The 24,572-nt window shown below is 37.5% G+C and overlaps 1 protein-coding gene across 3 annotated transcripts in view; it reads left to right on the top strand.

Moving 5' to 3' along the window:
• Positions 1 to 22,827, top strand: part of LOC121314848 (zinc finger protein 516-like) — a 65,225-nt gene extending 42,398 nt beyond the window's left edge. For all 3 annotated transcript variants that reach the window (XM_041248565.1, XM_041248563.1, XM_041248564.1), the window contains 4 exons: positions 8,779 to 10,257; positions 16,112 to 16,216; positions 17,334 to 17,401; positions 19,844 to 22,827. In XM_041248565.1, the coding sequence (XP_041104499.1) occupies positions 8,779 to 10,257; positions 16,112 to 16,216; positions 17,334 to 17,401; positions 19,844 to 19,903 (1,712 nt within the window). In that variant the 3' untranslated portion in view covers positions 19,904 to 22,827. The remainder of the gene's footprint in view (positions 1 to 8,778; positions 10,258 to 16,111; positions 16,217 to 17,333; positions 17,402 to 19,843) is intronic.
• The last annotated feature ends 1,745 nt before the right edge of the window (positions 22,828 to 24,572 follow it).

Consider the following 24,572-nt stretch of genomic DNA (forward strand, 5'->3'; position numbering starts at 1 on the left):
TGCAAATTCAAAAGCAGGGCTGAAAAAACAACAAAAATGCGGCACATTTATTGGTTGGTTTTATTATTGTAAGTCCATTCAGCTTGATTAGAATGGCAAGCTGTGTTAGCACATACAGTAGATTTCCTTGTTCAGATTGATGGCAAATACAGCAGGATTCTGCAAGGTGGCATTCTGAATTAGGTGGCACTTGCATCACCGTTGCACTGTTTGATTTGTACAAAATAAAAAGCAAGTGAAAGACTAATTGATGTATGTTTGTGTAAAAGAAAGGCAAATATATACTTCAGCCACACTTCAAAATCCTCTTCATTTTTACAGCAAGGACAGGGTTGGCATTTAGTTTGAGAGACAGGGGGTGACTGGGCAAACCTAATTTGATAAGAGTTTTTAATAAGCTGCCATTTACAGCACAGTCATTTAGTACCTACTAATTTATAGCTTCAAAAAATGTCTCGCTACATCAGTTCAGTGAAGCCTAGCATTCAATTAACGCCAACTACTTCCATTTTGGAAAAGTCAGTATACCTACTGTCTTAATTTCCAAATCGGTTTCCCTGCTAATCACAGTCATAAATCAGTAACCTGTAATTCACAAAATATGCCAGTTAATCAGATGCACACAAAATGATTAGAATCTGGTTTTGAAAAATTGAAAGTATGTGTAGGCAATCTGGAAATCTTAATCAGCTACCGGTCAGCATTTGTGAAAAAAAATCTGAAAAGTATATGATTCATACGAGTTAATTTGGCACAAAATTTAGATTTTTTTTTACGCTATTTTAGTTTACTATGGGTATCTGTCACATTGGATGCTGTTTAGCAATGTTTGTAAACCTCTAAGGCAGTCGCAAAACACTTTTGTGGACAGTTAGCGCACCAAAATCAGGCGCACGTGTGGGCAAACAGACTTTGCATTTATGTGATTTAGCAATCGTGCTTTAGCGCCCACCCGGTAAGTCAATGTTAGTGCTGGACATGAGCTGAACTTTAGGGGACTGTCCTCATTTACATACTACTGTAGTGATTTAGCGTGAAAAACGGGTCTAAGCTGCACGGAAATTACGTGGTCAACTATACCAGGGAAGGAGGTTTACAATAAAAAGAGAGACTGAAAAAAGAGAAATGAAAGAAGTATGGAGTGTGCATTGGATTTCTTTGTGGTAAGATGAAAAGAGAGGAAGAGGAGGATACGTTCCCAAATATTTTGAAGTCATCTGTCTTTTCTGAGCCTCTCTGACACACAATGTAAGCTGCAATTTCGCCTCTACAGACAGCCACTGACATCTCCCAACTGCTTCAGGCTGACCTGGAAGGAGACATGCAGAGAGCACACTGTTTGCCTGTAGCACTAAGGGTATCCGCTACACTAACATTTTATGCCACTGTATCATGTCCAGTGCGAGATGTAACTGAGCTTTAGTTTCTCACAAGCTGCAACAAAGTACAACAACTACATCACAAATGTATATGCAAACTATCATGGCTCCGCTCATGACTTGTTTATCCTCGCTAATTTGCGAGTGGCAGCTGCATTTCAGAGGGATGACAGTCTGAGAGGTTGGTTGATCGGGACAAGAGGTATCCGTTGAAGTGACTACTGACACCACTGCTGAACCGTACGACCCCTGCCGAACAGAGGAATAATCGTACCTTTAAATGTGCTCGTACTGTATTAATTAAGTGAACATTTGGAATTCTGATGTTTGGATGTTTCTAGGGGAACACTACAGTACACTCCTCAGAAGGTTAGCAGTCCTGGCTGATTGTATTTTACATACAATAGCTCTCCGTAATGGATGTGCTGTTGAACTTACAAAGGAAAGGTTACAGGGTTTGAGGGAAGCAGATGCTGAACTTGAAGCCCTAGTGATGGAGGTTGCAGATGCTGCAAGTGCCAGGCAGGTCAGACAAAGCCTTATAGATAACTTTTTTTTTTTAATTTATTTTGTAGCCTTGCTTAAAGGGTTTGGTCATTTTTGCCCAACTGGAAGCGGCTGCGCACATATTAAATTATATTAAATAGGGCCCAATATGTTTTATATCATGTTAGATATTTGATACACATATCACAGGTCAGTTGTGTAAATTATTGTAGGAAAGTTAATTTAAGGTGTAATATGCTATAGGTTAATATTATTGCATGTATGTTCTGTTCTAAAAAAAAAAAAAAAAAAAAAACTTTTTTAAAAAAGCTAGAGGGGGAATATGAAACACCATATAGCTGGTTAATCACATATCAACAGTATGATGAAATTGTGATGAAACTTGTTTAGTACAATTTTTACATAAGTTAGGAGAGCATCAGTATCCGTGGCTATAAGGAGCAGTCTGCCCATCTGTCCTTAACCTTACTGACATGCATTTTAACTGAGGCTGTCACTCGATTCAAAATTTTGATCGGTTAATTTATGTTAGATTATTCCATGCACATTTTTAATAAAGGTAACAATCTTTTAACAGTTGTCCTGCATAGTAATACTAAAAAAAGCGATAGAATCTAAAAAAAAATTTAAATGAGATTTTTTTTTTTTTTTTTTTTTAAAGCATTATTGTTATTTTACTAAATATAGCACATTTTCACAGAACAACCTTTTTCACAGATTGGACACCTGCATAACATGGGGCAGATCTTTGACTCTCCCACTGGTTAACCCTAACTCAAGACCTTCATCTGTTCATGTCCCGCCTCAGCTCACTTATGAATGGACTGCTGCGGAGAACATGCAGATCTGCTATTGGTTGATTTTATTTTATATATATAATATCGCTAAATAAATAATATTATATATATATATATATATATATATATATATAATATATATATATAAATCTGCACAATTAAATTGTAAAAAATAAATAAATAAATCTGTGATCAACTCTTTAGTCGATTAATCTGTTAATTGGAGCAGCCCTAATTTTTACATATCTATAGAGAACCATAGCATTCTTTAGAGCAGTGGTGCACAAGGTCATGGTGGGCCAGTGTTCCTCCTGGTTTTTGTTCTAACCATACCCTAAATTAGTTAATTGGACCAATAAAGCTTCTAATAAAGGTTAAATAAAGTACTTTAGGGTGCAGTTGTAATAAAAACCTGCAGGGACACCGGCCCTCCAGGACCTGAGTTCACCACTGCTTTAGTGTCATATTCTGGAGAGACAATCTGTATTTACACTGTGACTGGGGATATACAATGTTATATGAACATACTTGTTTATTTGCGTTTTACTCAACTAGTTTGAAAACTTGTTTTATGATGTCGTTTATTTGTTAGTTACAAAAATGAAACCAACATTTACACAGAACTACGGTAGTGCCAGAAGTAGAGACCTCTTGTTGTTTCAAGTCTAAAATGTAAATCGTGTTTAGAAATTCCCTGTCTCAGGAAACAACTCATTTAAAAAAAAAAAAATTAAAAAAAGGTATTTGTTTCATATCAAACATTTAGTGATAGATTATTTTGTTTAAAAAATAAAATAAAAAGTAATCCAAAACCATTAAATTCACTGTAGGGATGTGATTTTGTCACAGTAAAAATATGTAACAATCACAGCTAAAAGTATACAGTTTCACAGAATGGTATATATTTAATGTGTATTTAATGTGTATTTAATGTGTTTTCTTTTAACACACGCTTCTAGTCAAAAGTAAACATAGATTGTTTTAATTTTTTTTTTTTTTTTTAAACAGTAACAGGAATATGCTTACCTTTTAATTTTAACATTATACGTTTTCTGATGCAAAGAAGTAAAGTACCTGAACACTGAAATTTAGTTTTAAAAATAAATGTTCTGGTTGTAAATTGAGAATTTTACAATATCCTTTTCGTAAATGTCTATTTAAACACAGCTGTCATTTTGGTATTATAAGATGTACGTTGAAAGATTAGTAGAAGGATTGTTCTGCATTTATACTGTTGATAGTTAAGCACCTCAGGGGAATGACTGCAAATCGGGGTTCGTGCTTCTCCAGAATTGTAAACTATATATAAACTGCCCTCCTTTAGGTTTTGCATTATCAAGTGTATGCAGAGGTATATTTTCTGCACAAAAGGCTTTGGTTAATTTGAAGTTTCTTTCTCATTAAAACTGCTCCCTCTGCTTTCATTAAATTGTTTGGGACATTATGCTGCTAGTTGCTTAGAACTTAATTTCGACACCTTTTTTTTTTTATAGTTCTGTTTACGTTTTCACCTTTATTTGACATTTGCTAACCATTTTAAGTGCACTGAAACCAATTCAAAAGACGTGGCTCCTGTCCTATTTTCACGCTGAGTGGAAACAAATGTCAAAATTTTGGGTTCCATGACTACCGTGACAAAAATCACATCCCTAACAATTGGCTATAAGGGTGAACTGTGTGTTATTGTCTTGAACACCTGTTTCACGCATTAGAGCTGCCATACTGTAATAATGCAGGCTTGCTGTTGAAAGCCATGTCACCCCACCCCTTCCAATCCCTCTCCAAAAAGACTGATAGAAAACTCACTCATTAACAAGCTACGCATGGTACTTTAAACATCCTTGTTTATTTAAATCCTCCCTTCTGGGGTTGTTAATGTCTTCCTTTACATCTGCGGTTCAGTGGCCCTCACTATGAAAAACTATACACACATGTAGCCACAAACTCATTCAATGTCAAAGTTAACCCTTTTTATTGTTGTGACGCTTTAAAAAAAAATTAAAACACAGTGTTCGTGTGGGGGGTTCACAGGAGTAGTGTTCACCTGCATAGAAGTCTATTTCAGTGATTGACTATTTTAATCCAGAGCTTTTTGGAAAACAATCACAAAAATACCAACTTTATAAATAAAAGGTTAACGATTCACGTAAAGCTAGGTTAGATTAAAGAGCTCTGTTTTTCATTAATGGATTTGTTGTTCATAGTGAGCTTATAAATTTAACCATGTACTGAGATAGGAAGGTTAAAAAACGAAATCAATTTTATTAGTAGTAGCTGTAATAGTAAATGATTAACTGGAAAAATAAGATGTGTACCATTATGTATTAAGTCAGTATTGTATGTGGAATATACCAAATATTTAAGTTATTTTATAAAAACTAAATTAAATATACAATTCAAATCCAGAGCTGAATAGGATGTAGTCACATGTAAATTATGACTTTATGTGGTAAGGTTGCTGTGAGCTTGACTTTGAACACATTTTTTATCAAATCAAATCAAGGGGCTCCCGAGTGGTGTATCCAGTAAAGGCGCTCTGCATAGAGTGCAGATGCACCCTATAGTCTGGACATCACCAGTTCAAGTCCAGGCTGTTTCACAGCCAGTCATGGACAAGTGCTCCCAGGGTACAGCACACAATTGGCCAAGCATCACCGAGGGGGTTGGGTCGGCCAGGGTATCCTCGGCTCACTGCGCACCAGCTGAGGGAATTGGTACAGTGTCCTGACAGAACAGCAAAAGTCCAGTTCTCTCAAATCTTGCTTACTCACTGTTCATTGCCATGCTGGTTTTGTCTGGTTTTGGAAAAATGAAAAGTTGGCAACCCTAGTGCATATATATATATATATATATATATATATATATATATATATACACACACACACACACAGCTTGCATACTAATGAGCTGCTTCACACAGTATAAATCAATATGCACAACATTATAAAAATTCTATTTTATTTATTAGCTATAAAACCACTGCCAGAAAATGAGTGACATTTCACCCATTTTCTTTAATGCATTTGGGGAAACAAATATAGAAGTCATACAGCACCAACCTTCCCAGTGAAGACAGTAATGCACCTGAAATAAAAATGAAAAAAAAGTACCACAGAAGCTGTCAACAGTAGATACATGAGGCACAGCTAAATAAAAAAGAAAACAAAGATGAAAAAATGCTAAAGACTACAACAATGGCTGTTAGTGTATTTGAAATATGGACATTCATTTTAAGGAAATACATCCAGACCTCAGCAGCATTCTTCAGCCTCTATTGCAGCTTTTCTCAGATGGCGCTTTCAATGCAGAAATTCACAATAAATGGAAACGTGCCATTTATTTTTAACAAGTAAAGCTTAACTTATTCTTGAATACAAATGAAATGTTTTGTCACTTGGGACTATATACACTGCAGATGTACACTTAATACAAGTGTATTGTTTTTTTTTAATTTAAAAAGTTTGAAAATATTTTTTCTTCTCCAAAAAAATTTTTTATAAGTGGTATAAACCACTTTGGGCTGTATGGTTCCCATGAAATATATACCCACTTCTGGGTGGTTAAAGGCCCTTGGCTTTGTCGTGGGCCTAACACCACCCAGACGTGTGTATGTATTTCATGGGAACCGCAAGGCCCGTCGTGTTTTATACCTTACATATGTGGAGGTAAAAGAAAGAATGCAATGTAGAAAACTTTCATTCAGATTCTGAAATTTAAATTGATGTACTGTTCAGTAAATGTGTCTACATTTTCAATATATTCTTGCCTTTGTTCAAAATTTGCCCACATTATCTGTCATCTTTAAAAAGATGGAGACATTTTTTAAATGTGTGTGTTATATTTTACACTAGATAGTTAAAGGCTGCTTGAAATATCATTTAGTTTATAATGGTTTATAAGTTAAGATTTGTTTTAGTAATTACATTTAAAATGCTGACATGTATTATAAAGTCTTCCCAGGCTGCAGTAAAGGGAGTGTGTTGCTAAGTTTAGGGTATATGAAGACAGGAAGCAAAGTAAGAAGGGCTGGTTCAGCTCCCTCCTAAAACACTTCATGGATAACCAGAGGAAAAGCTATAATAGTCTTACAAAAGACCTCCAAGTAAAAACCAGATGCCTGTCTGCTCACTTATTTCCCATCTGTTACACCAGGCTGCAAAAAAACTGCATAGATCTCCAGAATATAAATGATTATGTGCCATAAGAAATAAATCAACACCATAGAAATACATTTCTTGAGGCCCTGGTTAAACATAAAATCTGCATGATATGCATTCCTGCGGTGTTCCTCAGTGGCTGTTTTATTCATCCGTGGTGAATATAGAGCCACCTAGTGGAAAAATACTGTACTGCTGTTGAAGTTTTAATTTACTCTTGAAATTACTTGTGTTGGCTTTAAAAGATCTAGGCCTAATTTATTTTAGTTTTTTTTTTTTTTTTTCTTTTCTAAATATATTCAACTCTTGGTGTTGTCCCGTAATAGATGCTATTCATCTATACATTCTGTAAATTATTAAATTTGTTTTTTTATGCTAGAATTAGCAATCATTGAAAAAAATATAGTGCCCATTTAAAATTACATGACATTTTGCACAAAAGAAAATAAAAAAAAAAACAGTTAGCATTTCTAAAAGTTTTAATGCTGGTCAAATTTGTAAATACTAATGTATAATAGTAGTGTACTGTATATATTTCCTGGCGCAAAGCCTGGTAGTGGTATGTGAAAAAAGTCCTTGAATGTCAAGGTGGTCCTTATCTTGGAAAAAGTCAGGAGTCACTGTTCTGCTCCAAAGCATTGAGTGACATAACAACTTTTACATGAAAAAAAAAAAAAAAAAAAAAATGATATGAAATACAGGGGAAAAACTGATTTGGGGTATTGACTTCTGTGTTTAAACCAAGACAAAATGACCCTAAATGTACAGGTCAGTTGAAATTCTGAACTAGTAAACAGTGAGTGGATTTGTATCCTGACTGTTTTACCTGGAGTTGGTGAGAGCGTGCCATCTACTGGTCACATATGAACATTTCATCAATTTAAATGAAATCATTAGAAAGCATTTTTTCTTCATTTAACCAGGGTTTATTCCTTTAATTAACTGTGTTCGCTTTTTAGACAGAAATTTGTATTATTATGAAGAAATACCTATCCTAGTTTAAAATTTCATTTAACATTTGTTTGTGTCAAGTTTACTGTAATTTATCATGTTTTTATTTTTGCTTTATCATACTTATGTACTTTATCACAATGTCATATTATTTACCATAGATACCAGAGTAAACTTTAATAACTCAGTCTTTTCAGATGATAACATTTGAGAAACTATATTTATGTATTATGTATTTGTGAATTGAATACACTTATGAGCATTTTTTTTTTAACAATTCTGGATATATTCCTGTTTCTCTTTTAGAATAACAAAAAAAAGGAAGTGCAGATGCACAGTTGGAACAGGATACAGGATGGTTAGTAAATCATCCTCTAAAAATAAACATAACTCTGCATATGACTCTTCCGGCACTTACTGTAGTTATAACCCTACAACCTGTTTTTTATTTCTTCTTGTTTGACGAGTATACATTCGGTCAAAATTACGTAGTTCACGTGTCAATTAAAAAAGAAAAACACCATATAAGTCTTTAGTGTATATAAGACTGACAATATGTTTGACCTTTTATAGTATACACAGCAGCACACATGGACACCAAACGATGATTTCCAGTTTAAAATAATCAATATAGGTTAAACAGTGATTTAATCTGGTTCAAAACCAAAAAGCAAATATGGTATATACAGTGCAGATCAACAGCTAGCAAGCTTCTACTTTAAAGTCTTGTAATTGACTTCTGCAATTTTGCAGTTCACATATACATAAAGTAAAATCCCTTATACACAAACTACCCACTGTTCTCCAACTTGGAACAGTGTCCCACAGCATTTTCCACTGGTGGGCATAATCTCTCCTTTATTCAAGCAAAATGGCTTCTAGTGTAACTTATTTCTGAGAAAATATATTTTTTCTGTGTAAATTCTAAGCGGGAGAGTTGATTAGATATTTTTGAATGAGTAAATATCTATTTTGTCTTTCTTACAGATGAAAAACCATATATGTGCAGCAACTGTGATCATGCAACTACCAGTTCCTCCTTGTTGATGTCACACATGAAAGACCATCACACAGGAGACCAGGATGCTGCCTGTAAATCCAGAGGTGCCAACCATAAAAAGGATATGTTCTTGGCTGAATCTCAAACACATAATGGTGACTCCTTACCGAGGAATAATGTCAAGGAAAACATAGTAAAGAGTGGAGAATACCGTTACCTGGAACTACAAACATCTATAATGCAACAGAACTTAAAACTTACAGACTCTTTTAAATGCCTTCAAAAAACAATATCTCCCAGTGTGGAACAGGCCATATCCAGCAGCGTTGTCAACCTAAGTATATCAGCAGAAGCACACACAAAAGGTATGTTGTCAGAAAGCAAGAAAGAAACGGTATTACAAGAAAATAATGCACAGGACAAATTGCCAATTGACACCATCCCCTTAGATCTCACATCTAAGTCCAACAAAAGTGACTTTGTGCTGAAGGATTTACCTACCTCACCCATACAGAATGCTTTGATAAGGCACCAGTGTCCGTACTGTTCTCACACAACCCATTACCCTGAGGTTCTGTGGATGCACGAAATAATTGCACATAAGGTTAGCTGCAATGCTGCTGCGCCCAAGTGGGTTCAGAGAAACAGATTTAAAGGACTGAAAGAAGATTTTGGTTTCTCAAGCCGAAGGAGCAGCACAGGGCCTCCCTTAGTATTGGATGGCAAAGACTGCCAGCCTCTTCCAGTTACCGGAAGCGCCCGCACCCAGGCACCACCACAGAGCAGCTTGCAAGCACTGAAGTCAAATGCCACAACTTACAGCTCCAGTGTGCCCAGTACTTCCCAAGCAAGGGACACAGCAGCTAGAGCAGCTCCCACAGGCTCAGGCCTACATAACACAAAGCAACCCAAACTTAACTACCACAAGAGGCAACATGGAGTACTAACAGAGCAGTCGCACGGGAGGCCCAAATTAGAAATGTATCCTAAAGTAGCACCTGTCGGAACCATTGAACAAAACGTTATGGCTTCGCAGCGGCCACTTGCGACATTCGGAGACAGACAGAAGTGCTTATTTCCTCGGGAAGGTTTAGGGCTTGCACTTTCTGCCAAGCACGGCCTCTCTGAGCACAAGGTCAAAGCGAACTCCTCTGAACCCCCTTCCTATCACTCGCCAGTGAAAAGCAGGCAAGAAGCTCCCCAAGCGTGCTCTCGGAGGGAATCTATCAATGATCCTCGCTCAGTAGGAAGGAACAGCATAGGAGGGAGGGTGAACAGCAGCTCACACAACTCTGGTTCCACAGGGTGGCCCCCTTCACTACAAGTACACTTCAAACAGGAGCCTCTGCCCGAGGGACCCAAGACACACTTCGATATCTTAAGCTTCTTAAAGACCTGCAACACACAGGACTTAACCACCCTCTATCACCGCTGGGGCTCCAACAACACCATGATAGATCAGACAGGTAAGAAGAAAAGCATGTCTTTTTTCATACCTTTTACAAAATGCTGTATACGTGATGCTAGGGATGTATGCCTGATAGATAACCAAGAGGAGATGTGAAATGATAAATAAATCCAGTTCCCCAACCAACAGTAAGGTACGCTTCTGTGTCATTAACCTGAGTGTGTTTTCAAAAGAGCTCCTCTGAGTTGACTGCAGTTCCCTTGCATTCATGCTGAGAGCTGGCATGCCGATTTCGTGGAATCAGAAGCTCCATTTGAGTATCTTCTTTCTTTCTTCTTCATGGCCTACTTCGCCTTGCTTCACAGGCCGTCTTTTCTACAGCTGTCCTGCCTGTGCAGTATTGGTGTGTGCGTATGTTGTCTTTCAACCTACACCCTTCAGGGAAAACACTGTTCCTCCGCCTGGGCGGGACCTACCAGTCGTTGAGCGACTCTGCCTGCTGTCGTTCACGCAGCTCAGGCAAATTAAATTCTTTGCTGTTGTGTGTCCACCTGTGTGTTGACTGTCTCGCACAACCCCACTTTGCCTATGTCTGTGCTTGAGTTTTTGCTGCACCGTGGATTCTGCCTGTGTGTCTCCCCTGGTACATGCTGCGTGCTGACCAGGTGGTTGACTACATGCGGTTAAGGTAGACACCACCACATTAGCTTCGGTACCTCGGTGCACGCAGTGTGCACAGTACTTCAGTGCCTCAGTGTGCATAGCTCCTCAGTGCTTGGTCCACTTGGTGCATCCGGTGCGCACGGTACTCAGTGTGCACGATGCTTCGGTACTCGGTGTACATGGTGCCTAAGTGCTCATAGCGCCTCGGTGCGTATCGAGTCTCGGTGCACCGTGGTACCTCGATGCATGAGGTGCTTAGGTGCTCCCATGCTTAGGTGCACTCCGTGTGCAGCGCCCTGGGTTTATACCTCAGCTAGCATGTTCTAGTTTCATGCTTCCATGTCCTGCAGGACGAACATGCCACAGGAGGATGGACATATGTTGTGCACGCAGTGCTTGGGTGTCCAGCATGCCAATTCAGCCCTAAAGGACAAGATGTTTTGCAAAATCTGTGCAGCTTTTCAGCCCCGGTATGCTTTGCAAAAGGCTTGACCGAGGCAGAGTCCAGCTTCAAGGTTGCCTTGGAGGCTAGTGCGTACCTGTTTGAGCTCCATGTCGACCCTGATGGCACGTGCTGCAAACTTCTTGCAGGTCCCTTGGTCAACAGTGGTGGAGCCACGGCTGTTCATGTTCAGGACGCAGGCTACGTCTCCTCACTCTCAGCCCTTCCCAGCGTTCCGGGATTTCATGGAGAAGGTACGCTTCTCCTAGGATCGTCTGGGATCAGTGCAGAGTGTGATGAAGCAAGCGACCTTGCTTGCTTCCTTGGAAGGCGTGGAGAAGCTGGACCTGGCGGGCTTTCCCCCAGTGGACTCCACCATTGCAGCCTTGGTGAAGGCTCCGCTAGTGGGGGGCTCACCTAAGGACCCTGTGTGCCCGAACCCGCAATGCAGGGTCATGAAGATCCACCTGAAGCGGGCATATGTAGCGGAAGCACAGGTGACCCCCCTAGAGAATACAGTGAATATCCTGACCACCTATATGGATGGTATACTATGGGAAGCCCCGCTCCCTGAGCTGGTGGCTTCCGAGTTACGCCTCCTTTCAGGCATGCTGCTCCAGATCTCCAGCATCTTGGCAATTGGCCGCGCTACTCTCTCCCCTGTGTTCCGGCGCAGGGCAGGTCGAGCTGCTGGCAATCTCCCCAGGCTCTGCCAGTGCACAGTTCCTATATGCATGTTTCGGTAGCGAGGTGTCCCTCGTATGCTGTCCGCTCACGCTTCCTTGCGACGGCTTTGGTATACTTTTCCCAAAAGTATTGGTTGGTGGTCATTTTCAAATTGAAAGGGAATGTTATACTTACCTTAACCCTGGTTCCCTGAAAGAGAAGACGCCCACCAAACCGTGCAAGGTCGCATCACTTCCTACTTCAGTGGGCAAGCCTTTTTTGAAAAGAGCTTTCACAAGTTTGTCGATGGGCCAATCCTTTTAAAAAAAAAAAGTTGCATTGGAGAATCATTCTGAGGTTTGATGCATTTAGAGTGGCTAAGAAGAATAGCAGCGGGCACAGCTGGATAAAAGAAGGTTGAAGCAGCAGGAATGGTGGCGGCTTAATGGAGATCTTGGGCAGTATTGTCAGATGGACGAGAAGCAGGCCGGGCGGATTTCTTTGAATTTTTTCAGCTGATTATTTGTTGAAGGAAGAAAAATTTTCATCTGAATCAGATGAAAATGAAAGCTGCCTCGGGTAAGTAACTTTTTTTGTTTAAAGATTGAGTCTGCAAGTCTGAGTGGTAACTGCAAACTGAAATGCAATACAGGAATTAGCTGGAATCAGTTTAAATAGGGTGAGTGACAGGTAATTAAAGGGTGACTGACAGATATTAGCAGGGTGACACAAGGGAAGAGCCCCAGCTTCAGCCCCCTGAAATACAGTTTTCAACAAAACTCAAAAATAGCTAAAAGTAAGCACTGAACTTTGAAATTAATAAAAAACAAAAAACAGAAGCCCTAGGTATATTTCATGCATCATTATTCCAGCAGAATATCTGTACGGAGATGTGTCCGAAGAGTGGTTCTGACAATCGTTTAATGTATTGTTAAAGGAAGGCTCCATGTACAGTATGAAATCTCTTTTCAAGGACATTCTTTTGTAAATCAGGAAGTCTATAGACATTATCTCTGACATACCATACTACAAACTACTGTGCTGTGCTGTCCTTTAGGTCATGCTTGATATTACACTAAAACTTAACAATATTCTTGGTCGCGTTGACAAACATTTGACAAAAGTGCAAACATAGACTGTTTCTTTGAATTTTACTCTTGTATAATAATACTTAAAAACAGATTTAGGGCCTCATTTACGAAAGGGCACTAAATGTAGCTGTAACATGCACATTAACTAGTGAGCCTAATGTGCACCATAAATCAAAATGTACTGTCCAATTTACTAACAGAGTGCATTAATTTACTTGCACACTATTTGGCTAATTTACATACCAGAGCATGCACAGTACAGGTATTGCAAGTGATAATTTAATGTGTATGATAATGTCTAAGACTTACCTGTGAGCACTGTGATATAAAAAGCACCAGTAGTCCAGACATATCTTTTGGTCAGTGGCTTACTGTGAAAGATGGAGGTGGCTTACACTGACCAAAAATGAACGATCAACAGACGCAGCCCTACACAGGGGTCAGGCAGAGGCAACGCAAACTAAAACTGCATGCAAAGGAGTTAGAAATTCTAGCAGAGGAGGCTGTTTTAAATTTTAATACCTTGTTTGGGCCAATGTTTTATTTAACCACTCTATTATTTGTACCAATGTAACGAACTATTAAATAAAATAGAAGAAATTCTAACATTCATTTACGGTTATTAACTCTTAATATAACCTGTTATTTACAGGTAATTTTTACAGCTCTGTATATGAACACTTTAATGCAACGTACTGCCTCCATGATGCCAGATAGATTTAAATAGGGCACCTACCAGTGGTTAAAGTCTGGTTTCCAAACTAACTAATTTTCATTTTAAGGTGCACACGACGATTATATTGTAAATTTACAGTATAATCGTAAATCTCAAAAAACTACTCACTTCTAAATCTTTTGTAGTCATTTTTGTATTACTTTAGTACAAGTACATGTTAATTTGGATTCATATGTTGTTTTTTTCTGACTTTATGTGAACGGAAAGACACAAAAGCGCCCGTATTCCCATTGGAAATAGTGATATTTTGAAATTTACCTGTCCTGGTCACAAAAGCAAAGTTTGTGGGGAATAATAGCCATTTTCTATACTTTTGAGGCATAAGCAATTAGGAAATAATACTTACTACCCAGGAACAAAAAAAAATAAAATTGTTACACGGTGTAATGAATACAATTGCAATAGTATATAAGGAAATGATTAACATGCATAGTAATTGCAAATATGGTGCACCATAATGTTCAGAGTCCTCTCGTAAATGAGGTCCATTACTGTGATACTGTTGTTTTTAGCATTTTAATACTTAACATTACTCAAGTCATTTAAGGTGTACAATAAAACTCTTAAAATGTTACAAATATGAACATTTCAATCATTGTATATGCCCTTACTTGTAACATCAAATTATATATCGCATAACAATTAAATATGTAACCTCATGATGGTTGGGAAGTGGGTCCGTAAGAAAGTATAGCTTAAGTCCACACTTCTTTTTTTATTTAGTTGCTGAGACATCGTGGAGTAAAATAAATTAGAACACTATAAGGAATGTTGCCCCCTGTTGGTGAAAGTTATAAAATGTTTAACACCTACTGGCAGATATTTACTGGCTGATATTAACAATATTAAGTTTAAAAAAAAAAAAAAAACTTAATTACAACTTCACTTTGAAGAATTGGAATTGTGCTTCGTGTACCCTATTTGTTGCCCTCATTTCTAAAATGCACTGCCTGCAGCATTTTTGGTCCTTTTGAACTTTATTTCAGGGTTATATAGGACAACTTAATCTGTGTTGTTTTTGTTTTTAAGCAAATGTTGCTTTTAATGATAATAAGAAAAAATGTATATAGAGTGAAACTAAAATGGAAAAAATATGTATAATTGATATAAAATAAACTGATATTAAACCTAAATTAAGATGTATATTTTGGTGTACAAGTACTGGTTAGATGGGTAAATCTGCCGTCAAATATTCTCACCATGCATTTTAGCATGAGAGGAATTAAAGTGCTGAAAGGTCTTGTTCCTTATCTTATATTGTGAACTGTGCAAACAAATCCCCATTTGGAATGACTTCAAATATCTTTTTGTCTTGAACCAGACAATGTGTCAGGAGCAGACATGATGGTTACTGTAGTTTCACATGTAGCCTTACAACACAAATATGTAAAGTAAAAAATAAAATTTAAAAAATGTAATTTTTTAAAGCTGCCAGCTGTTTTGAAAAATGGCAATTATAAAAGCTATATTTTCAATATGTTCTAATTTTTTTTCTTTTTTTTTTTAAATTCAGTTTTTCTTGTTGATGTTTTCCTAAGGTCAAATACTAAGTGTGTATCACTGCTATGCTAAAAAAAAAAGTAATGTAATGTAGACAGATGAAATCTCTGTCACATGTCAGGAAAGATATCATCACTACCCTTTGTAGCCCTTTGAGTCAGATACAATAAAGTGACCTTTTGGAAATGAGGATGTTTGAGTAGTTTTCCATGAATGCTAATGGCTCAGAAAACATGTTTACCAAGGCCAGCAGAAGGGCGTCTCGGTGTATGTCCGGTGACACTTTCATTCATAGATGTCTTTAGTCCGTGCCTTCGAGGTCCGAGGTCAAAGCAGCACCAGCAGGCAGGTAGAAGGCAGGTTTGATCAGCCTGTGATGGCTCCACTCACTCTGCATTTCTCTCCAAGGTATCCCTGCCCAGGGGGGACAGTCGCGCTCTGGTTCCGCTCACTTCCCATTATCTGTGCGGCTTGTCTCTGCCACGCTGGCGTCACTTTGATTTGCCTGATGTACCACTTGACAAAACTGGGTGATGGCTGGAAAGTGGATCCAGCTGCTCTGAAATGCGCACACCTGACATGCTAGTCCAAGAGCGGGCACATCACGGGGCGAATCTTTTAATTCACTCTAATTTATGCATTCTCACAGTCCTGTGTGTGTCTGGCCTGTCAGTGAATGCAGTGATGAAGGCTGACAGTTGTCATCCAGGGCCTGAAGGTAGCCTCACATAATGACACATTCGACATACTAATGATATTTTTTTTCCCTGGCATAATGTTGTCGTCGTCTAACTTTTTTTTCCATGAACCACAGGGATGCTGAGGTCACAAGTACGACAAGCAGACTATGTCTGCAAAGAATGCGGGAAAAGCTTCAGTCAGTCCAGCCACCTCTGGACCCACATGAGATCCCACACAGGTAGGGGATTTTAGCCATCGGAAACACGAAATTAAACACAAAATATCCTGCTTTTTTAAAAACAAAATCATAGAGACAAAAAAAAGAATACTTTCAATTTTAAACCTTTAAAAATGTCCACTATTGCTTTGATAACCAACATTTTTAAACAGCTGTATTTATTTATTTATTTATTTATTCTGTTTATTTTTACCTTTATTTGTACCTTTATTTTTTCAACTTTACAAATAACATGCTGTACCTCTATGGTGGATTGCCCATGAAACTAGTAAGCACAGTTGTGAAAGTGATGCTTCAGTGAAATCAAAGAATCCTATTATTGTTGTCTAATTGTCCTTTTGAAAATCATTAAAAGGACATCTATTGTGTATATTCTGTAGCTGTGTTCTGTGATATAACCTCTGTCCTTGGAATGCAGTTTTATAACAAACGTCATATTTGCTAGTGATACTGACCTGTGAAAAATGGTATACATTATTAATCAGATGTCAGTTATGTTGATGTAATTGCGCATGTTAATGAAGTGCATTGCCACCAGCACTATGAAAATCAAATTTTCAACATTTTCAATTTTCAAACAGACTTTGATCTTTGAACTTGAGCCCATCTTTATATTACCATAACAAAAATAATATAGTAAGCGGGACTTCCAGCTTTCTGAAGGATGTAAACCTGTGATGGATTTAATCCTAGCAGGTATGTCGTATTCACCACTGTAGTTCAATCTTTGCACCTTATCGGGGGGGGGCATACTAGTATGATATGAGACAGTGAGATAAATATGTTCTTTATTGAAAGTGTGAACGATGCATGCATAAGCCAGTTTGATGCAAAGTGACAGAGGCCAAATGGTAACTAATGCAAGAAGTGGGACCGCTTTACACATATAGTTGTAATTAATGTTGTCAGTGATTCACTTTCTTCAGCATAAATGTCCAAATTAAAAAGGGCAGGGGCCCCAGGCTTCCATTAGCATACTCTCTAACTGTAAGTGTCATATTGAGTTGGTATTTACAGTCCACAGGCTACTTTTTCTGGTGATGGTAATCTGTAATGGTCTCAAATAATGTTCACTAACTGAAGTCTTAGATTTTAACGAGCCCCCTTGTTCCCACAGTGGTTTTTGAGTCTAATGGACTCCGAGGTACTGAAGTGCACACCACCTCTGCAGATGCCCCAAAACAAGTATGTTTTATAATTAACTGGGTCTTTGGTTTTATGTGCTTGTTGGGAAGAAGGTTTTTAACAGATATACTCATCTATTAAAAAAAAAGAAAGAAACACCATTTTAAATTTACCATTAATGGTCAAATGCTGTCGCAAAACTGATCTAAATGCCTGTACATAATGAAGTCATTTAGGTGTTCTTAGATCTGGTATTACTGCACACACCTAGTCTACCTCATTGATTGATTTGGAATCTGTACAGTAATCTGTGGCACTAAAATCGAAGTAATGCATTTATTTCTATATACAGTAATCTCCCAGGTCACCCATGCTGCTTGATAGAGACATGAAATGCATGTCTCCTCTAGGAGGGTTGTATGTGTCTTTTGGGAGTTATGTAACTTTACAAAATAAATGTATTTTAAATTGATTCAATACAGACAACTCAGCGTTGAGTATAAGCTGGGTATCATATTTTATGATAAAAATATGACAAAATGGAATTAATGGGAATGTTTAACTTTTATCATCTAAAGACAAAGATCTCTGATTTCAGTAGTTTCAACGCTTAACTTTCCCCTATGAAAGTATTATTGCAGTAAATTCTTTGGAAATCTGAGATTGTTTAAGCCATATATGGAAATTTCTTAAATTACTAACAATTGTGTTAAAAAGGATATAGAAAGGAGAAATGCTACAGTCAAAAACTGCTTGTGTCCAAGTTATGCAATGCTTAAAACAATACCTAAAATGTAACTTTAACTAAACAAAGGTAATGTATTTCCACTGTATTTAGTCTTTCAAATATAATACATGGAATAATCTTACATCAAAAACCGAGTTCAGATTAGATTCCTCAGAGAAAGCAAGTTCGGTTCAGATTCCTTAGAGCAAGCAAATTCTTGCTCTAAGGAATCTACAATGTACATTAATGACAACTGGGTTAGGGCACCAAATTATTGTTTATTAATTATCTAGCAGGTAATGACAGAACATAATCCGCTGCATATGCAACTGCGGTGGGATCAGAGTAAGGGCAGATATGTAAAAAGTCAGATGAATGAATCCTGTTTTAAATACCATTATACACAGCTGTAACAATTACTGTATTCACACAATTATTGTTTTGAGATGCAGCTTTTATTTGGGAGCTCTCCTAAATCCCTTGTTTAGAAAGATACAGGGTATTAGTATTTGTGACAAGGTAGCCAAATGCTACGTGGGTGCGTGCATTCGCTGCTGAGTGACAGGCAGGAGATCGAGACGGAGGTTGAAGTTGATATGCCCCGCAGGCAAACAGGATTTATTTACATATCAAGTGTCAACACACAACAGCTTGGCGTGACACTACCAGCAATGGCAGCGCACAGAGCACATGTAACACAGTGTGTGAGATCTACAATCTCCGGTCTAATCTCTGTTCAGTAATAAACTAACGTTGCTGAAGAGAGTGATCATGGCGGATAAATGGTTAGGGCAGATATGTGATGGGCGGATACGTGATGGATTACTATACTAATATTGGGGTTGGATTTTGTACTTACCGATTTAAGGAAATACAGGAATTGGCAGAAGCAATAATAAAATAATGTTTGGTCTACTTCAGTAGACCAAACACTTGATTTCTAAATAATTAAGGGCATATCAACAGCCATGACTGTAGCAGTCTCCTTGTTTTTGTTATGTGTATGATGAAGTAAGTTGCAATAAAACTTGTATTAACATAACTTGCTGTTACCAGCCAGTAAACGTACAGAAGATTTTATTCTTTCAATACAAGGGAATAAAAGCAGGGGCTCCCGAGGGCGCATCCAGTAAAGGCGCTCCGCCTGGATTGCAGGATGCGCCCTATAGCCTGGAGATCGCAGGTTCGAATCCAGGTTATGTCATTGCCAACTGTGACCGGGGGTTCCTAGGGGGCGGCGCACAATTGGGCGAGCACCGCCTGGGTAGGGAGGGCTTTGGTCGGCAGGGGAATCCACAGTTCACCATGCACCAGCGACCCCTGTGGCCGATAGGACGCCTGCGGTAATGAAGTGGAGCTATCAGATCTGTGTTGTCCTCCAGCACTATAGGTCTGGTGGCCTCGCTGTGGATCCGCAGTGCGAAAAATGCCGGATTGGCAGGAGCGCGTTTTGGAGGCAGGTGCTCCAGCTTCCGTTCCCCGAGTCACCAGGGGGGCTAATGCGGTGAACCGGGATAAAAAATAATAATTAGGCATTTCAAATTGGGGAGAAAACCAGGTTAAAAAATCATTGGTGACAACTAAATTTAAGAAAAAATGGGAATGAAAGCAGCCACAATAATATTACAGAACTTAATACTAGTTTTGAGTATTGTAATGAACTTAAGTATAGTGTAGTTTAAATTAAGTTACCAATAACAAGATTTTGAAGGTAGATCATTGAAATAATTCATACATTTATGTCTCCTTGTTTTATTATTTCTTGCTTGCTGCAGGGGAGAGACCATTCCAGTGCAGATATTGCCCTTACCGTGCCTCTCAGAAGGGGAACCTAAAAACCCATGTGCAGTGTGTGCTTCACGTACCTTTTGACAACACAGTACCCAGACAACAGAGTTATACAGCCCGGAATTGTTGATTTTAACCAACCTTTGGACAAACAGATGGAAAATGTCCTAAAAGATCATGAACTGTCAGAAACAACTATCCTGGACCAAGAAGTTTATTTTAAACAAAACAAAGGGGGGAAAAAAGCAATATATCTACACTGGTGTCCATCACCTGAACTTAACAAGATATTGAAAAGGACTTATTGATGTAACCCATTTTCCTTTTATTAGATTGAAGATTTGATATGAGATTTGGTTTGATAATCTGTGTACATCATATTCGGTATATATGTGTGTGTGTGTGTGTGTGTGCAGTATAAATATAATGACACTGTGAAATGGTGCACAGTAGTTTTCTGATTTTCTGTTGTGTTTTGCTAGATGCAAAGCAGCCACGTTTCAGCTTTTATTTATAGCTTATAAATTCCATACAGAAGTGCATGTTACAAATTCTACTACTTGTTCTAAAAAGGCAACTATTTACAGACTGCTGTGGATTGCAAGTTTACATGAATAACTGTGAAGCCACTGCTTACTTTGAATCTAAACAAACTTTAAAACCATTGGCTTGAGGAACCCTATCAACTCCTGCAGTGTTTAAGCAGCACACTTCTTAGACTTTTAACTCTTAAAAGCTGCCTCAAAAATGGACTTTTAAAACACTGAATCAAAATCCAAGATGTTGGATATAGTGTTTTAGAATGTCTGTAGAACACTAACAGAAGGCCATTTCTGTTCTGTCCTCAGGACTTGCATATTACATGGCTAGATTCCAAAGCCTCCATTCACAAAGATTGTGTAGCGGTAACGCTTTAACCAGTAAAGGATCATTACCGAAATGTTCTATAACATGAAGAGGGTGTTCAGCATGACGGGAACCACAGTAGAATCGCTGTTTGTGAGGAGCAGGTTCAAAAGCCTAGCAGTGGGCAGATACAAAGAAAATGTTCAGGGTGGCCTCAGCTGACTGCTGACATCATTAAAGCGTGTTGACTTTGTAACTAAAGGTCAACCATTTCCTCCCCCCTTTTCTTGACATTAACTGGGTTTTTTAATAAAACAAATCATATACCTCCTCTGCAATAAAAGCTTTATGAATGCATGGCCCATTGGGACATGAAGCCATTCTATATATGCAATTATGAAGTTAGTTTTAGTGTATTTATTTTCTTCTGTTACTGTGATACTATACTGAGTGTAACAAATCTTTTCAGTTTCAAAATTTTGCACATACGACGAAGAGTTTATTTCTTAGTGAACGTTAACGCTGCCTTGAGAGAGAGTGTGTGCGAAACTGAAGATTTTTGTAAGTCTTGCTAGAAGTTTTGTTTTCTTACTCTTGTAACATTTTGTCAAGACAGGAGCAAAACTAGAAATTCCTAGCATGCAAATATATATAAATATATTTTTTGTTCAGTAGCTTTTTCATGTACAGTAATAATGTAAACTTTCTGTACTGAGGAGAGTTAAAAAAATGGTGGTAATTGGCTTATAACACAAAGATTTATATGACATAACAAGTACTTTTAATGTGATTTTGCTATTGTACTAATGCTGATTAAAAATCATTTAGGTTTCCTCTAGTTTCTCTACTTGAAATTTTCTTACTAGATGATAACAGCTATGGAGATGGTAATGTGATCTGACCTGTTACTTTTTAATGAAACCCTTTATTGCATCTGTTATAAAAATGAAATCATTGGTCAACAAGGTGCATTAGGATATATTTTTTTGTGCTTTTTTGGGACAGACAGGTCTGCATTTTTTTTTTTTTTTAAATGAAAAATGCCTAACCACATTCCAGATTGCATTTTTATTGCTACACAGTTTAAATTGTAATGTAGGGGTTATGATTCAACTTTTATTCCATGATTTTTGTATTTTAATTGTTATTATTTTTAGTCAGTTAAAACATTTCAAATGCTGGTAGAGCAATAAAAAAAAACAAACAAACAAAAAAAAAAAAAACAAGTGGTATATATCAAGTGGTCTAGGTGTGCTATGGGTTAATCTTTTATTTTAGTCTACTTGCAGAACCAGCTGTTCACCACTGTCCTTCTTTGCTGAGTCACAAAAAAAAAACTTATTGGCAAATACATGATAGCAGCAGAAATCCAGAATTAACTTTAAACTTTTCAGAGACCCTAACACAAGAAATGGCTCTTCAAAACTATTTCTGCTTAGTACAGTACATCCAAGAGCCAGGTACAGGGTTCACACAAAGCTGATCATTTTTAGTACCAGTGTAATCCAGAACATTGCTAATTCTGAAGCAATTGGGCAGTCTGTGTAGCAATCAATAAAAGATGACTCTATAGTGCTGGTCATAAAGTTTTTATAGCTTTCAGGAATCAAGCCACTTGTGAATGCCATTGGTATGTATTTTAATACAGAACATCACAAAAAACTACTATTTCTTTGCCTACTTGATTGATGAAACAATAGTGGGGACAAAATAAAAAGATAACATGCTAATAACAGAATGGGAGACACCCCCTCACTCCCTCTCTTTTTTTACTTTTAAGTTCCTGGTGTTTCTTTATCAGTGGTATTGTATTTATTTTGTGTTATTTTGTTAGTTAAGTTCAATAGGAAATAGTATTTAATGTTTTTTTTGTTATAGTATTTATTTTCAGTCTGTATTGATCAACTTTTAAAATAAACTTGTTATTTAGGAACCATTCACCAACTCTTACCAATGAGAAATTCTCTACCTCTGCAGATCTGATGTTTCTCACTTAACAGTTTTGTACATTTGTTCAAATTATAATTGTCAGTCCTACATTAAACAGTTTAATAATCCACTTGTATTTTACTGAGCACAATTGATATGATTTAATTGTTTTGGCTTAACAAATGCTTATACAGGCCTCGCCCCCCATGGCTCACAACCATGATGTTCATGTGGCAGGTGAGTCATACAGTCAGTCAGGGGAGCGCAGGGGAGCATCCAGGCTGTGCAAAGTTACCGTTTTTTGCTGAAGATTTTACTAAGCGTCACATTGGCTCTGGTTTTGGAGGTCCTGCTTGTAAAGGAGGCAAAACGCCAGGGACTGTTTCTTCACATAGTGCTATAGTGAAGCCACTGGGTTACTAAGTAAGGTGGGTCGTTGATGAAGGTATAGTTAACACAAATATATCTGTACGTCAGTATAGTAGACTATACATTTCATTTTTAATAATGAAAAGATCACAACATTTTCTTTTTGTAAAGAATCTGTTTAACAATCCCCCACTCACATTATGCAATGGACAGTCACAAATACGATGTGTCGTATTATTACGAAGCCTATAGGAGATATCATTTAAAAAAAAAATAATAATAATAATAATTTTGCTACTTTGGCTGCGCGCCATTTGGTTAGTATTCATCTGCTTTTGCTCAATTTTCTGATAAAAAAAGAACAAAGTTCTATAGCCCCTTTCCGTATTGCAAAAGTCGTTGAGAAGTTGATTTCATTACCTGTCTCACTGGACATCGTTGGAAGATAATGCTAATTAAGGAGGCTGCACACAAAATTGCATGTGTCCCCCTGTAAAATAATACTGTGCCAACCAAAGACTTTGAAGACTTGTCATAGGTTTGCAGCTGAATGAACGGCTTTGCTCTCCAATATAGGTATTGTAATTTTACTGTGTTAAAGCTCGTACATTTGATTGATACAGTGAGTGTTGTATTTGTGTGGTGGAATTTTGAATTAAAATTTAAGTATTAGGTTCGGTCTGTATCAGTTTCACAACAGCAATACAATAGTTTTTGTAACCATAGAGATGGATTGCAGGCATGCTTTTTATTAGAGCTTCTTTTATTAAGTGTTTTGTATGTTTTTAAGTCGGACCCCCTCATCAATTTTACTCCTAAAATGTTATCATTACTGTTTCAGAATATAGCAGTTTATATGTAACTACCTAATTAATGAGACTTTTGTTGGAATTAATGCTGGTAGGCCTAACATTCTTGACCAATCAATACAGTACTTGGTGAAAGTAGGTGCAGATGAAACCTTTCGTACGACAGGCTTTTCAAATCGGGGGGAAAAAAAAAAAAAACTTCGTCCACCAGAAGCCAGCAGCTGGGCATCATCCACTGTCAAACTCCTGGCACTAATACAACACAATCTCTCTCATATGTTATTGCTTACATATCAGAGCAAAGCTTTCATTTATAGTAAAACAGGCATGCATGGTAAGCAAAAAAGAAGTATGGCTAAGTGTGTCGTACTACAAAAGAAAGTTTCTATCTATAAAAACTACATCACGTTTTAAGGTGAAGAAACAACTACTATATAGTGTTACAATGCCCACAATGTATGATAAAAGCTTGATGAAGTACAGGCACTTCATTTTTTAATTACTAAAGTTGATTTTCCTGGAGTTAATGCCCTGGTGCTTTATGTCTGTGCAATATATTTAGTTTCCTGCTAATTGTAACTCTAAAATGTTGAGATAAATAACTAGTCCAAGTAAAAAAGAATCTCTAAGGTGGGGAGTGATTTAAAAAAAAAAAAAGTCTGAAATACCCTGGGCTAGAGCAATACATCTTGCAACCTTAGAATATAACTAACCTGCTTTTGTAAAGAAAACGTGCTGCTATTAAGAATTGTGCTTTTAATAA

Source organism: Polyodon spathula, chromosome 4, assembly GCF_017654505.1.
Source record: "Polyodon spathula isolate WHYD16114869_AA chromosome 4, ASM1765450v1, whole genome shotgun sequence".
NCBI lineage: Eukaryota > Metazoa > Chordata > Actinopteri > Acipenseriformes > Polyodontidae > Polyodon > Polyodon spathula.